The 15,335-nt window shown below is 39.1% G+C and overlaps 1 protein-coding gene across 2 annotated transcripts in view; it reads left to right on the forward strand.

Annotated features, from left to right (window-relative positions):
* The window catches only part of EBF2 (EBF transcription factor 2), a 235,888-nt gene that overhangs the window by 189,485 nt on the left and 31,068 nt on the right, over positions 1 to 15,335 (forward strand). For both annotated transcript variants that reach the window (XM_081333508.1, XM_081333507.1), the window contains exons 9-10: positions 7,268 to 7,398; positions 9,401 to 9,527. In XM_081333508.1, coding sequence (XP_081189634.1) covers positions 7,268 to 7,398; positions 9,401 to 9,527 — 258 coding nt within the window. The remainder of the gene's footprint in view (positions 1 to 7,267; positions 7,399 to 9,400; positions 9,528 to 15,335) is intronic.

Consider the following 15,335-nt stretch of genomic DNA (forward strand, 5'->3'; position numbering starts at 1 on the left):
TCTCCCACCCTAACCCACCCCTTTACCCCTTGAATTTGGAAGAGCCAGCAGGCAACACGCTACCTACTCTGCCAAAGCACGTCAGACTTTTAGCTCAGCTGGGCTGGAGTTGATCTTTGAGCAAATCAAGCCACATGACATCTTAGTTAAACAGAAAAGGGACCCTCAAGCAAGATGTGTATGAAAAAGTGTCAGCCGCTTGCTTAAACAAACGGCGCGAAACATAACAATGCGCAGAAGGGAAACTGACACTAATTGATTTTCGTTTGTTTGGCTAAGCGAGGCATCGGCCATCGTCTGCAGGCTGTGTTTTCAAGCAATTACAAATCGTTGGATCTGCTAAGCTTCAAATTGGATAATCGCCTCCACTCTCTCCAAGCCCCATTCTGGCACCAGGGTTTTTTTCCCTTTTTTTTTCTTATTTCTTATTTCTTTTTTTTTTTTCAAAAAAGCACACGGAGAAGCCCCTCTTGGGTCGTTCCTGAGTGAAAGTGAGAAGGCTTTGTGACGTTACTAGAAGAGACAAGTTGGTCTATTATTTCATTAGGCTTGTTTTGTTGCATTTCCCCCCCCTACCCCTCCTGTTAAAATGTGCCCTGCCTCAACCTAGAGGAGAATTAATGAACTGGAAGGAAAATGATTGAATCAGTGAAGAATTCAGAGCAGTGTTAATTCTCCCCCAGCGGGCAGTGAAATGGTAGAAGAAAACTCCCAAGCTTCTAAGCCTACGAAATCTTCCAGTTTTTCCTTGACTGATTGAATGTGATTGACTGGCTGTTCAAAGGAGTCTTATAGTTTTGGAACTCTGCCAAACCTCCCTGCCACCTTTGACCTTGTCAACATTGGGAATCGAGTGATGGATTGACTTTGGTTATGGACTGGAAAACCATATTGGGATCTTGATGGGATGTATAGTCCAGAGGCCTTGAATGGATGGGAAGGAGGGGGGGAAAGTTGGGGGATTTACCCTATCTTATAAAAACCAGGCGTGCTTAGCATGAGTTAAATTGGGATGAAATGGGAGGATTTTCACTATATTCAAGCCATCAGTGAAAACTCTTGTTTTCAACACGCAGCTCTGGAGGAAAAAGAAATATTTTTATTTAATCAAACAATTTGAGGTGCAAATAGACTTCATGTCTACTTAAAGAGACAGACAATAGATATTTTTTTAATCATGAGGAAGCGCATGCTAAGGAAAAAGGAGAGAAAACGAGAATGAAGAAAACAGGGAAAATGTGTATTTTTCTCAAGAGAAAACTGGAAATATGTAACTGTGGTTAATAGCTGACTTTGCACATCATAGTCACTGTGGTGTGTGTAAGCATAATTTACTTCATTAACTACAATGACCAACTTACTTATATGCCATCAACCATAGGTTGTAAATCACAATAGCTGATTTCACATGAAAGACTAAACCAAAATCAAGCAAACTGGATAAGTGGAATATATCAAACAGATCAAAGTGTATCTCTGGGGGGGGGAAAAAAACTAAAGTAACTAATAAGAACATTAAGGTTAACTTCCACCAAGATTGCAATTATAAATAAAAAGGTTGCATTCATTTAACATTTCTTTTTTCATCCTAAATGGATTGCTTCTGTGGCTTCTGTTTGAATTTTGTGACTAGGCCTATTGATTGCAAGATGGTGGTGTAGGCATTTGTACCAAGTCACCATAACATCAAGAGGAGGACATGGTGACATTGAGTCAGTGCACAAATATTACAGTTATGTACTTGGGGCATGATGTTTGATATAAGTAAACTGTTTGCATGATGTCATCTGTTGTCATTCACCCCCTTCCCAGGGACAATCACGCATTGCAATTGGTTTAATGCTGCTGTACTCTTGTTGCACAAGAATATTGTTGTATTCTTATCACAGCAAGATCTCCTTACTTATTCAGGCAATACACAATCAAAAAAAGTCAAAACTTCCATTCTGGAAGTCTATGGAGATTCTCAGTCATCCAGGTCATGGTTGTCCCAAAGGTGCTTCTTCAAGAGGCAACTGGACTTTCTTTGTTTTTGCTTGAGGACATGCCACTTCTCATCCAAGAAACCTCTTCAGAACCGAAGGGAGGAAGGAAAAACAAAGAAAGTCCAGATGCCTTTCAAGAGAAATGAAGGCAAACTAATGTATGAAAAACTTTGGTGTTGTGACCGACCCTCTGGCTACCAAAGTGGTCTTCATATGTGACAAGTTCAAACCTCTAAGTTAGTGTGATGTTTAAATATGAACAAAGAATAATGAAAGATTAAAGAATTCTCTTGGATGAGAAGCGAAACATCTTCAAGGAAAAACAAAGAAATCCAGTTGCCTCTTGAAAAAAGCACCTTTGGGAATTCCATTCTGGCAATGCAATGTCCATCCTGACTGTTTCCTCTAAAAATGTCTCATAAGCTTTTGCACCACCAGGACATTGTAAAAGTTTCATGACATCAGACTGACAGCGATAGCAGGATCTTTTTGCTGCAATTCACCTGAACCCGGGAGAAGAGTCTGTACTGAAAGGTCTTAAAAATGAATTTGATGATGGAGAAGTTTACTTTTCCAAGCCACTCTTCTTCTGCAGCTGTTTTTCCTAGTAGACTAGGATTTAAATGTTCCCTTTGACAACTGAGTGGGTGGAATTAGTTTCACCTTGCATGACTGAGCCTGTTTGGGGTTAACTGTGATCCTTTGGGGATTGGCTAACTGGGTCAGTTAATCACAACATATCAAACCCCTAATTGTCCCAGTTAAGCATGTTGTTGGAAGAGGTCTACAGCAAAGATGGATATAGGCCTCAGCCATTCCCATTCCATAGCAGCTAATAATTATACTCTGCTCTTTGTAATTCCCTCAAGGCTTGTAGCCAGTGAGAGAAAGATCCTCCATGATTTTTTTCTAACTTAGTGGCTATCATCACATGTCATTCCATATCTATATATTATTTAAAGAAGCATCTGTATTGAATCTCTCCGCATTTAATGTACATATATGATTTTCAGTTCTAACACTTTGGGAGAAAAAAAAAGTTTCTAGGCACTTTTTTCCTCACTATGATTGACTTTCATGCAAACGTCTATTGGTCTCTTTGATTTAACAGAAGGTGAAGGGAAAAGATATAAACAGCAGAGGTAGAAGAAACTATTTTTGGTCTTTTGGGTGGTGACCTTGGCCTATGGCAGGGGTAGGCAACCTTGGCTCTTTTATGACTCGTGGACTTCAACTGTGCTGGCTCAGGAATTCTGGGAGTTGAAGTCCACGAGTCATAAAAGAGCCAAGGTTGCCTACCCCTGGCCTATGGTATAGAATTTTAGTAAGAATAATGAGCCAAGATAGCTGAATTATTTACTGATCTTATGTGTTCCATGCATGGATATTTTATGTATTACATTTTATTAAAAGTTTTCAGTCTGGTGAGACTCTCAAAGTATACAGAGTTTTTTTTTAATAAAAAATATCAAGTCAAATCTAAATGTGAAGGTAAAAGCAAATCATCCTTTAAAAACAGCCGCTTTGGGAAAGTATCAAAGTTTTGAGCAGTTGGTTATTTAAGCTTTCATTCTGAATATTAGGATGGAATTTATTGCTGAAGAAAACATGATATATTAGAAAATAAATATGACCTCTATTTTACTGAATCTCAACATATTTCTGAAATCTCTTCTTCCATTCATTTCAAGCTAAGTTTAAAAACTGCTGCTCTTTTATTAGCATTCTCTCTCTTTTTTTTAAATGTTTTCTTGATGGAGGAAAGCATTCATGATCAATGACTTATTCCATGATGTTGCCATATCAGCCACTTTGGGAGGAGTTGCCTCCTGGAAGACACCCATGCCTTTTTTGGAATGAGCAAGCAACTAAAAAGAAGAATTTGCTGAAAATGCTTTATATAAAATTGGGAAATAGTGCGGTCATGATTTGCTTCCCCGGTGGAGTCCTACATTTTTGCTGCTCACTATTTTAATCCCGTTGAAGAGCAGTGATGCGTCTAACCAAGTACTGACTGATATGAGTGGTAGCTACTCTGCAGAGACACTGGTGGAATTCTCACACTGGCTATCTAAAACCCTTGGGAGTTTCTGTAATAGACTGGACTGGACTGGACTGGACTGGACTGGAATAGAGTAGAGTAGAGTAGAGTAGAGTAGAGTAGAGTAGAGTAGAGTAGAGTAGAATAGAATAGAATAGAATAGAATAGAATAGAATAGAATAGAATAGAATAGAATAGAATAGAATAGAATAGAATAGAATAGAATAGAATAGAATAGAATAGAATAGAATAGAATAGAATAGAATAGAACTGGAAGGAACCTTGGAGGTCTTCGAATCCAGCCCCCTGCTCAAGCAGGAGAACCTATACCATCTCAGACAAGTGACTGTCCAGTCTCTTCTTAAAAACCTCCAGTGATAGAGCACCCACGATTTCTGAAGGCAAGCCATTCCACTGGTTAATTGTCCTCACTATTAGGAAGTTTCTCCTTAATTCCAGATTGCTTCTCTCTTTGATCAGTTTCCAACCATTGTTTCTTGTTCTGCCCTCTGGTGCTTTGGAGAATAACATGACCCCTTCTTCTTTGTGGCAGCAGTATTTGTGGAATACTGCCATCATGTAAACCCTATTTCTTCTTTTCTTTAGACTAGGCAAACAAACCCAAGTCCTGCAGCCGTTCTTCATATGTTTTAGTCTCCAGTCCTTGGATCATCTTAGTTGCTCTTCTCTGAATTTTTTCCAAGGTCTTGATATCTTTTTTGTAATATGGTGACCAAAATTAGTTGCAGTATTCCATAGAGAATATATAGAGAATACATGTGATCTACCATTGAGCGTATTCATATTTCATTGCAACCATCTCTCAGATTCGTTTCCTTCTTTCCTTCCCTCAAAAACAGGAACGCTTGAATTTGGCTTGGTCCAAATCAAGCCAGTTTCCTAGCTTACAGCTCACTAACCTTTGCAACACAACTGGTTTGTGACAAATATTTACTAAAAAAAGACTAGTGTGTTCCCTATGGGAATTGCTGTGCAGGCTGACCTTCAACTTACAACCATTCATTTAGTGATCCTTTGAAGTTCCAATGGAAAAAAAAGTGATGTGACCATTTTTCACACTTACGACTTGTTGCGGTATCCCCATGGTTCTATGATCAAAATTCGGATGCTTGGCCATTGGCTCGTATTTATGATGGTTGCACTGTCCCAAGATCGTATGATCACCTTTTGCAGATTTCTGACACGCAAACACAATGGGGAAGCAAGATTCCTTTATCCACTGTTAAACTGAACAACTGTGGTGATTCACTTAACAACTGTGGTGAGAAAGGTCACAAAATGGGGCAAAACTCATTAACAAATGCCTTACTTAGCAATGGCAAATTTGGGGCTCAGTTGTGGTTCATAAGGTGAGGACTATCTGTATAATTTTTAAGGACCTGTGAGCCACACTTTGCAATGGGTGATTGCACTTCAAAAAATCACGGGTAGACACAGAAGAAAAAAAGAAACATCATTGGACGTCATGCTTGATCGTTTCTCTACACGATCACTAAGTAGACGACAATTTGGTAGCAACTTTTAAAGTTCTCTGGAGCCATCATGCTTTCAGGAGCAACATGCTGTCCTGAGATTGTGGGTTGTTGTTGTTGTTCACCTCTGAACTAAGCTGGGAGGCTGAGAATGCAAGGCAATATACTGCTGCCAGGGTTGAAGTAACATTAAAAATGTTTTATCAGCTGTAATTTAACACTTTCAAATAATTCAAATGGTTTAAAAATCTTTCAGTGCCTTCTTCCCAGTAAACTTTTATAAGAGAACACTCATGTAGAATCGGTGTCATGTAATGATTCAGGTGCACAATTTGGACTAGTGAGTCCACTATCAAGTATCAAGTTCCTGGTTGCAAGGAATTCAGTGCAAGACTTTAAGTCTCTCTCTCTCTCTCTCTCTCTCTCTCTCTCTCTCTCTCTCTCTCTCTCTCTCTCTCTCTCTCTCTCTCTCTCTCTCTCTCTCTCTCTCTCTCCCTTCCTCCCCCTCCCTTTCTCTCTCTTTCTTTCACTCCCTCCCCCCACCTCTCTCTCCATCATCGCCATCACTATCACTTCATAGGGATTTCATTGAGGGCAAAATTGCACGAATCCTTGCCATGTACCTAACCTCAAGCTCTCAGAGGAATTAAATGCAGGAAATCATCATCATCATTTATCATCCCAATTTACCTGACTTCTTTCTCCCTGGCTACACAGAACACTTACGTCCTTCTGTGTGGTTTAATGTGTTCTATGAACCCAGTCATTTGTGGTCCTTTCAGTAAATACGATGGAGGAAATCTTGCTTTCTATTTGTGCGTTAAGCCAATGTCTTAATTCCAGTGAGGCAGCAAAACTGAATCTTCAGTGTTTCTCCAAACTTCAGTTCCCAGACTGGAGAAGAAGGCAGGGAAATGGCGAACCATAGAAACCGAATGAAAATTCTCATGTGAATTGTCCTAAATTCTTGACAGCATAGAAGATGGACATTGCTGAAAGGCAAAAGAATTTTCCAAAATTATCCAGAAACAAGAGAGTATGGGGTGAAAAAGGTCTTTTCAGCATCTGTTTTAGGCACTCATTCTGTCCTTTCTCTCTGCTTTTGGCAAACCCCTGCTAAACAAACTTGAACAAGCTTGTTTGGGATAGATTTTCTTGGCTGGGATCTTCCAAGAAGAGAGAACTTAGCTATCTCTTCAGAGTCCCAAGGCAAATTGAATGGGATAATACAGACATCCACTAATGATGATGAAAATGAATCTAAATGATTGAAATATTAATGGATCACCATATAGTATCAGATTTTGCATTCTCATCTAAACACCATATTCCCACAGCACTGTCTTATGTTTAATCTCCTTGGATTGTATTCGTTTGTAGTAGAGCTGGCCAATAAAGAATATTCTGTTCTGTTCTGTTCTACTCTACTCTACTCTACTTTATTCTATTCTATTCTATTCTCATTAATTGCAATTCATGACTACCTGAAGCTCATGAGGTTTGGTGATTTCATGACTTTTGAGTGTGTGTATGTGTGTTTAATAATTTGTAACTTAATATTATGTTTTCACAGTTCCCATAAGAGGTATCATTGTGCCTTGTGCTACATTGCTGTTATACAGGGGGGGAAAAGATAGCGGAGAAATTGGAAGCCGTAGAACCATCAAAAGAAGTCTTCATAGGAGCTTCATCTGAAAGCTAACTCTGTTGTCCCTTTCTTTTCTTTTTCTTTTCACTTCTCTCTTTAGCCACCCCATGCATCAAAGCTATTAGTCCAAGTGAAGGCTGGACCACTGGTGGAGCCATGGTGATCATTATAGGGGACAACTTTTTTGATGGGCTTCAAGTCGTATTTGGGACCATGCTTGTGTGGAGTGAGGTAGGCAAGCTTGCTTCCTAGTTGCACTTTTTTTCCAGACTGTTCTTAAATAGTCAAAGTAGTTTGGAATTGCACTAATCATCTCTCAGAGAATAAAATGCAAATGGTAGCATCTAAGGAGAGCAAAGTTTCATAACATTTTCCATTGCTATCTTTCTGTTTTAATTTGAGTCTAGTCTACTTAGTTATACATTATGTAGTGCAAATGACCATGCTTTCTTTCATTCAGATTGATTACCATCTTCCAAACAACAACGAAAAACAATGCTGATGTGATTAGAGATACCATGCATGTGCACATGCATGGGCACACAGGCAAACACCCACCCACCCACCCACATTGTCTTTTCCATATAGGCCTGTACTTCTGTGCATGGATTAAAGCATACTTCACAAAAACAGAGATAATAGTCAAAGGAATAATTCATAAAGTGTCAGAATTCAAGGCAAATAAATAAATAAATAAATAAATAAATAAATAAATAAATAAATAAATAAATAAATACAGTAAAGATATCCACTTCTAACGTGATATATAACCCCCCCAAAAAAAAATCATGGGGAATTCCAAATTATGCTAATTCCACTTTGGAAAATAGAGCAAGTAGTTTAGAATTCCAGAATTGAGGAGAAATATTTCAAAAGTATTTCTAATCTGGAACTTCAAATTGTACTCATCTCTCTGTGTTTGTATGTGTGTACGCTCTCATTTATGCAGTACACACACACACACACACACTATTTTTTATTCTTTCTTATTTAAGGTTTTAATACCTATCTTTCTTGGTATTAAAAGCACTGATAACTAACACTGATGATGTTGCCTAGTTTGGGTAATGAACCATTTGCTAGAAAACAAGCAAGCTCAGAGAGCATCAAGGACCCCTCACGTCAATCCTGAGCTACAAATATTCTCCTTTATTAGTACCTATCTTTCTATTCCAACGGAACACTCACTGACATCTTTATATAAAGCAAAAACAAGAAAAGACAGACAGTCCCTCACCCCAAATTCAACAGATAAAAGAAACGCAATTGCGAAACAGATGTGCTCTAAACAGATATTCTAAAGAGGAATCAGAAAGGAATACATTCTATAGGTTGATGGAAACGCAGGGAAAAGCGTCTCTCATACTTTCTAAGAAATTGGCTTCTAAAAGTGAGCATATTTTCAGAAGAGCTTTTCGTGGTTTTAATCCCTGGACAGGTTCATAAAGAAAGGAATGAATCTTGCGAGATAATCAGAATCTGGTCCATTTAAGGGCTTCAAATGTTAAATACCTTAAATTATTTTGGGAGAATTCTTAGCCCCAGTGTAGCCATGCAGTTCAGGCTTCATATGAGATACCAGTGTCACCTAGTTCACAGCATAGTTTTGGGCCAATATTGTTTCCAGAGACTCTTTCCTTGTACAAAAAGCACAATGTTAGAATAAATCAGGATATATGCAAAATCTAAATAACTGTTCCTCAGCCCTTCACAGTTAATCACATAAACATGTCCTCATGTCAAGATTGCTTCCTATTGATGAGACAGAATCAGATTATTTTTCTTGACAATATTATGGAAGTGACTTGTCATTGACCTTCCTTCCTTCCTTCCTTCCTTCCTTCCTTCCTTCCTTCCTTCCTTCCTTCCTTCCTTCCTTCCTTCCTTCCTTCCTTCTTTCCTTCTTTCCTTCCTTCCTTCCTTCCTTCCTTCCTTCCTTCCTTCCTTCCTTCCTTCCTTCCTTCCTTCCTTCTCCTTGGATTTTATTTGTTTAATTCCCCATCTGGGAATTTTCTGGGATTTTCTGTACTAGCAAAAGCTTTTCCTGTTTAATTTTTGACCTGAGAAACTTACCTGAAGTTGATCCCAATAACAGCACTTTTTGAAATACTTTTACTAAATTTTGACTTACAGATTCATCAACAAGCACACACTGAGAATGGGTGCTACTTTTCTGGCAAAATCACAATTGTCATAACTGTCTCAACATATTTTTCTTTTTTTATTTTCTCAGCTGATCACCCCACATGCCATCCGGGTCCAAACACCTCCTCGTCACATCCCTGGCGTGGTTGAAGTAACATTATCGTACAAATCCAAACAATTTTGCAAAGGAGCTCCTGGTAGATTTATTTATACAGGTATGTGAAAATATCACATTGCAAAGCTGCGATTGTGGGAGGACTTCATTTATCTCCCTCTCCTAAACTACTAAGGATTAAAACTGGGGTTTCATTTCAAGAATTAATACAGTTTACCCCCCAAAATGTACCTTTTTATGATATTTTTGCAGCACACTTTTCATACTTCATGCATTGAGATAAGGCCTGAACAGAATTACAGGGTTTTTTTGTGTGTGTATGAATGTGATGTCCTTGCTAAAAAAAAAACATATTCTGTGTTTCCAAGTTAAATCTCCTCTCAGTATCAAATTCTGGAGACAAAAATCACAAGGATTTTCCTGCCTTGTTTTTGAGCTTTCCCCTTTAATTAGTCCTAATGAAATAGCCTTCATTAAAAGGCCTTGCAAATTCTCAAAAGTTTTCTTACCTTGGAAAAACAGAACAGAACATTCTTTTCCTGAGAATTTCTCTTGAAGTTCTGTAGGTGGTTTTTTTAAATTTACTTTATTTGTTTCTGTTAAAGATGGTGGTGATAGTTGGGACATTATATTAGTGGGTTATTTCCTACAACGCAGGCTCCACGGTCTCCCTGATTGCTTACAGTGGTGTTGGGATCTTTGAGCTTTAATAGAAATTAGGAAAGCCAATACAATCAAAAAGAGATAGATGAATGGTTGTGTAGGAAAAGACCAGCTCCTTGCCCTGATTCTGAGATCCCATTTATTGAAGACATGTCTTTTCCTTATCTATCCTCTGTACTGGGGCATACTGAAACCCAAGCAAAGGGATCTGGCAAGAGAGTGATGTATTTCCCCGTGGAGAGCTGAAGATGAAGATTTTCTATGTTACATCAAGGAGGAGCTTTGGAGATGCAGAGAAGCTCAGTTGGTTCACTCAGTTGGTTACTCCCACTATACAGTGGCTGGGTTCCATGTCTCCCTGGCTATTTCAGCTTTGGCTATCAGCGAGGACAATTAATCAGTGGAACAGTTTGCCACCAGAAGTTGTGGGTGCTCCATCACTGGAGGTCTTTAAGAAGAGACTGGACAACCACTAGTCTGAAATAGTATAGGGTCTCCTGCCTGAGCAGGGGGTTGGACTAGAAGACCTCCAAGGTCCCTTCCAACTCTTGTTATTCTGCTAAGGAATGCAGGAATGCACTTTTGGGTGGGTGTAGAGGGGTGAAACCCCGACCCCTGCCAACCTAGCAGTTTGAAAGCATGCAAATGCAAGTAGGTATCACTTGTTCCATATGCCCCGGCATACAGTCATGCTGGCCACATGACCACAGAAGCATCTTTGGACAATGCTGGCTCACAATGCTGAGCGCCACCCCCTAGAGTCGAACATGACTTCGTGGGGGCAAATTTTACCTCTCTCTCTCTCTCTCTCTGTGTGTGTGTGTGTGTGTGTGTGTGTGTGTGTGTTTTAGAAGGATGAACAGAGAAATATCAGTCTTATGGAAAATCAAAAGTGGGTCTCCCATGAGCTTAATATTCCTGCTGATAAGCAGAAATCAGACTCTATTTTCCCCAGTAAAGGATGTTTGTGATTGCCAAATCTAACCTAAAGTCATTCCACCAAGAACTGTGGTCCCGAACTGTCTGTATGGGCACAATAAAAATCTTGAACCAGCCAGTGCAGTTGTTGGAAGAATGTTTTGATATGTGTTGTATGGAGTCCTGGTTGCTTTCGTTCTTACCAGATGAACTTTTTCGACCAAAGCAAATGTAGGCCCCCGTAATGCTCACTATATTACTTAATGGAGATGTTTACCAGAGCATCTATCTTCCAATCTGAAAACTAGGCAAGAATGAAAAACAGGATAGTGGGTGGTGGTTGTTTTTCACTCCTCTGCTGCAGTTTGGCCACACCGAGGAATGAAGGCAAGGAAATTGGTAGAGATTCTTTGTTAGGTTCACCCAAGGAAAGGAGAAAAAAAGTTGTTTTTGCTGCTGTATGCTAGAAGATGCTTCACAAAATTAGCAAGGGTAAAATCAAGCAATTTCTCAGTCTGTCTAAGTAGATCATGACAAGCAAAGTGATAAACACAACTATTAAATACAGCTGCACCTGGTGTAACCAATTCCCCCAGCTCTTTCTGGCTGGTAGCAAAATACTTTCAAGAAAGACACAGAACAATACAGGAACTTCCAAGCTGCACAATTATCCCAGTGTGTTGTTTTTTTCCGCTGTTCACTGTATCAGCAATGATCTGAACCTATTAATGACGGCAGTAGGGTTTTTTTTTAAACAAGCTATAGATTACATTATTAACAATGATGGTATGCTTTAAAAGAAGAAACTACTCATTATTCTGTTTTGGCTTTGGTTTTTTTTTTTTTTTGCCCGAAGCACAAGACTGTTTTTCTCTACACCCCAAGCCTATCTTATCTTGGAAAACATGCTACACGTTTCCTGCAAAATTGCCAGAGGAATATTAAATTGGCAGGGTGGGTAATGCCATATTTACTAGAATGGACGAAAGGCCTCTCAACTCAAAAGTTAAAAAAATAGAAGGAAAAATAAACCTTAAATACAAGGAAAACATCCTGTGAACTGTCCAGCTTCTCCATCTTGTTAACTTAAAATTGTTATTCCGGGTGAAATCCATCATAGGGATTCCTCCATCTCTGAAAAGGGATGATCTCTCTCTCTCTCTCTCTCTCTCTCTCTCTCTCTCTCTCTCTCTCTCTCTCTCTCTCTCTCTCTCTCTCTCTCTCTCTCTCTCTCTCTCTCTCTCTGTGTGTGTGTGTGTGTGTGTGTCTGTGTCTGTGTCTGTGTCTCTCTGTGTGTGTGTGTGTCTGTGTGTGTGTCTGTGTGTGTATGAAACCACACTCCGAAAAAGGGCATGGGTAGGACAAAAAATAATAATAATTAATAATCACTGGTTCAAATTAATTACCTATAAAATAAAGTAGCCATTATAAAATTAACTCATTCCCTGTAAAATAAGAGCCTGTACATAAATAAAATTAATTCATTGCCTGTAAAATAAAAACTCAAATTAAAAATTAATTTATCTGCAAATACCAGCCCTTCTCTGTTGCTCATTCTCATACATAGAAACTAACAAATAAATATGCACACACACATGTTCCCCTTTCTCCATTCAAAAGTGGGGAGGGGGAGAACAGATGAAAAGGAGATGAGGGAAAATAATGGCTGTAGTGTTAAAAGAAGAGAAAGGGGAGAAAAAAAATTGGAGGGAGGAGAAAAAGTATATGAAAAAGGGGAAAAAAGAGCCAAAAAAAAATCTGGTTACAAAAGGGTTAAGTTCATCAGGCAAACAGCCTTTCCAAATGATGGCTAGTCTTCAAAGGGATCTGCATTTTTAAAACATTTTTCAGCTATTTGCATCTCCTAACTTTGCTTATTTTCAACAAGGTCTTCTGTTCATCTTAACAGATATTAGATGACTCTTAAAGTAAAGGTAAAGGTTCCCCCGCACATGCGTGCTAGTCGTTTCCGACTCTAGGGGCCGGTGCTCCTCTCCGTTTCAAAGCCGAAGAGCCAGCGCTTGTCCGAGGACGTCTCTGTGGTCATGTGGCTGGCATGACTAGACACCAAAGGCGCACGGAATGCTGTTACCTTCCCACTGTAGTGGTCCCTGTTTTTCTATTTGCATTTTTACGTGCTTTCGAACTGCTAGGTGGGCAGAAGCTGGGACGAGTAACAGGCGCTCACTCTGTAACGCGGCACTCGGGATTCGACCCGCCAAACTGCCAACCTTCTGATCGACAAGCTCAGCGTCCTAACCCACTGAGCCACCGCGTCCCTTAGACTCTTATGCCCATGCAAATCCAGCATTTAGATGTTTAATGTCTTTCTTTTAATTTTATTTATTTAGATTTTTAATTTCTATGTACATCTGAGCATCACGGGGCAAAGGCTCAAATGTACATGGGTTCCAATGATTCTTAATCTATTTGACTTGCACATTTTTTATCATGTGGCAGTTGCTTTACTTTTCTTTAACTAATGCAAGACAGAGGACAAATATGCTGAAATATAACATGACATGAAATCATACAGTTTATCCTTGAGGACCAGCCACTCAAAAAAGCCCATGATTGGTGCAGCCTTCAAGCTGATATTATCATAGGTGTGACCGTATCATTTTTTGTTGTTGTTTGCTTTTTTTCTTGGTGCAGTGTTTGACTTGAGTGTACGCAGCACATCACATTAAAAAAAAATCTTGATAGAACTGTATTTAAAATCAAGTCAAGTCTGCCTTTGTGTTAAAGTGTTTTATCCTTGCCCAGAAAGATCCACCCTGATAAAACATCATAGATACATTGATGTATATTACATCAATAGTTCTTGACACAATCCTCACACATGCTAATCAGGGTTGCATTATTGTGCTTATATGCACTGATCATGTGGAATTAGAAAGTAAGACAGATGAACGGAAGGTGCTAAATTCCAACAAACTACAGATTCATGCAATTTTGCTAATTTTATGTAGGCTGGGAAAAGTGGAATAATGTTAGCACTCCTACCATGTTATTTCCTTTTAGAAGCAAGGTTGGGTCATTCCAAACTAAACTCTAAAGATATCCCTGGTAGAAACAGGCTATTGCTAAATGCTCCATTCTTGTTTACTTCTGAGCAAATCCAGGCCAATAGAAATGCAAATTTCTCATCTCTTAGCATATATTTATTTCTGTCATATTTAGATATATTGTTCCTGACCGGGGATAGAAATCAGTTTAGAGTTTTGGATGCATGCTTTAATCTGATCGTAGTCCAAGCTCTGGGAAGCTGATTGCAATCTCCCGGGTTGAGACAAGCTACTATCAGCATCACCTGAGGGAATTTGCCACAAAGGCTTCCATGTCCTGTTCCTATTAGCAAGCAGATGTAGATGGCAAGGCAGGGATCTCAGGAGTTCATGATTCATCTGCTGAAGATCTAAGGAGGGTCCTTCAATATTTAATACCAAATCCAATATTCATTTCATGTTCCAAACGATTAGGCATTAGCGGAACAAGAACAGCACCGAGACAGCTTGTTTGAAGAAAGACCCATAAACTCTTAAAAAAAAGACAACTATAAAAATTAAAGATAAATTCCAAGGGTACATCTAAATGTCAACGTGGGAGCTGTTAGCTGTATGCATATGCTCTCTGTGATGGGTACTTTTAATAGGTTATGGCAAAGGATGCCACTCTAGCATTGCTCTAGTTAAAAATCTGCTAGCAATTTCTTTCAGGGGAGCCTCTATCAAGGTTGTGTGGATGACAATCATGAGACTGATCAGGGGTGCCAACCACTGGTTATCATGCTGGGCATCTTTCCTCCCGCCCGGTTTGTTGGGAGAAACCCCTCCATGGCTTAATTAGTTAGACAGCTCTTTATGGAGATTTGAAATCTGAAATGACAGGCTGAGTCCTTAAAGTATGTCCCTGCTGATTTTGTTTTTGAGGAAAAGAAGGGATTTAGAGGATATCTTGGTATTTTTAATACCACTAAACCATTGGTTTCAGATGCAACAAACTAAAATCTGTCCACATATTACATACTTCTGTGCATATGTAAAATCTTGCTTGTCATACATACGTGTGAAAAATGTATAAAATATCTGTGAACAAAATCCCATTCAGATTTACGAGATGTTTGGCTTTTATACACACACCTTCTCGGACCCTGTTGCTCTGCTAAATTGAAAGTTTGCCGTCCACTTGGTCCAGTTTACAACAGACAGTTCAGCTTTACTGATTTTTAAGTCACAGTTGGAAGAGATCTTGAACTTTCAGAAAGGAGATCTCTTACCTTGAAACCATCCATAGCAAAATCACACACACAAGGAGTAAGAGATGG

This window comes from Vipera berus (assembly GCF_964194415.1).
Source record: "Vipera berus genome assembly, chromosome: 8".
NCBI lineage: Eukaryota > Metazoa > Chordata > Lepidosauria > Squamata > Viperidae > Vipera > Vipera berus.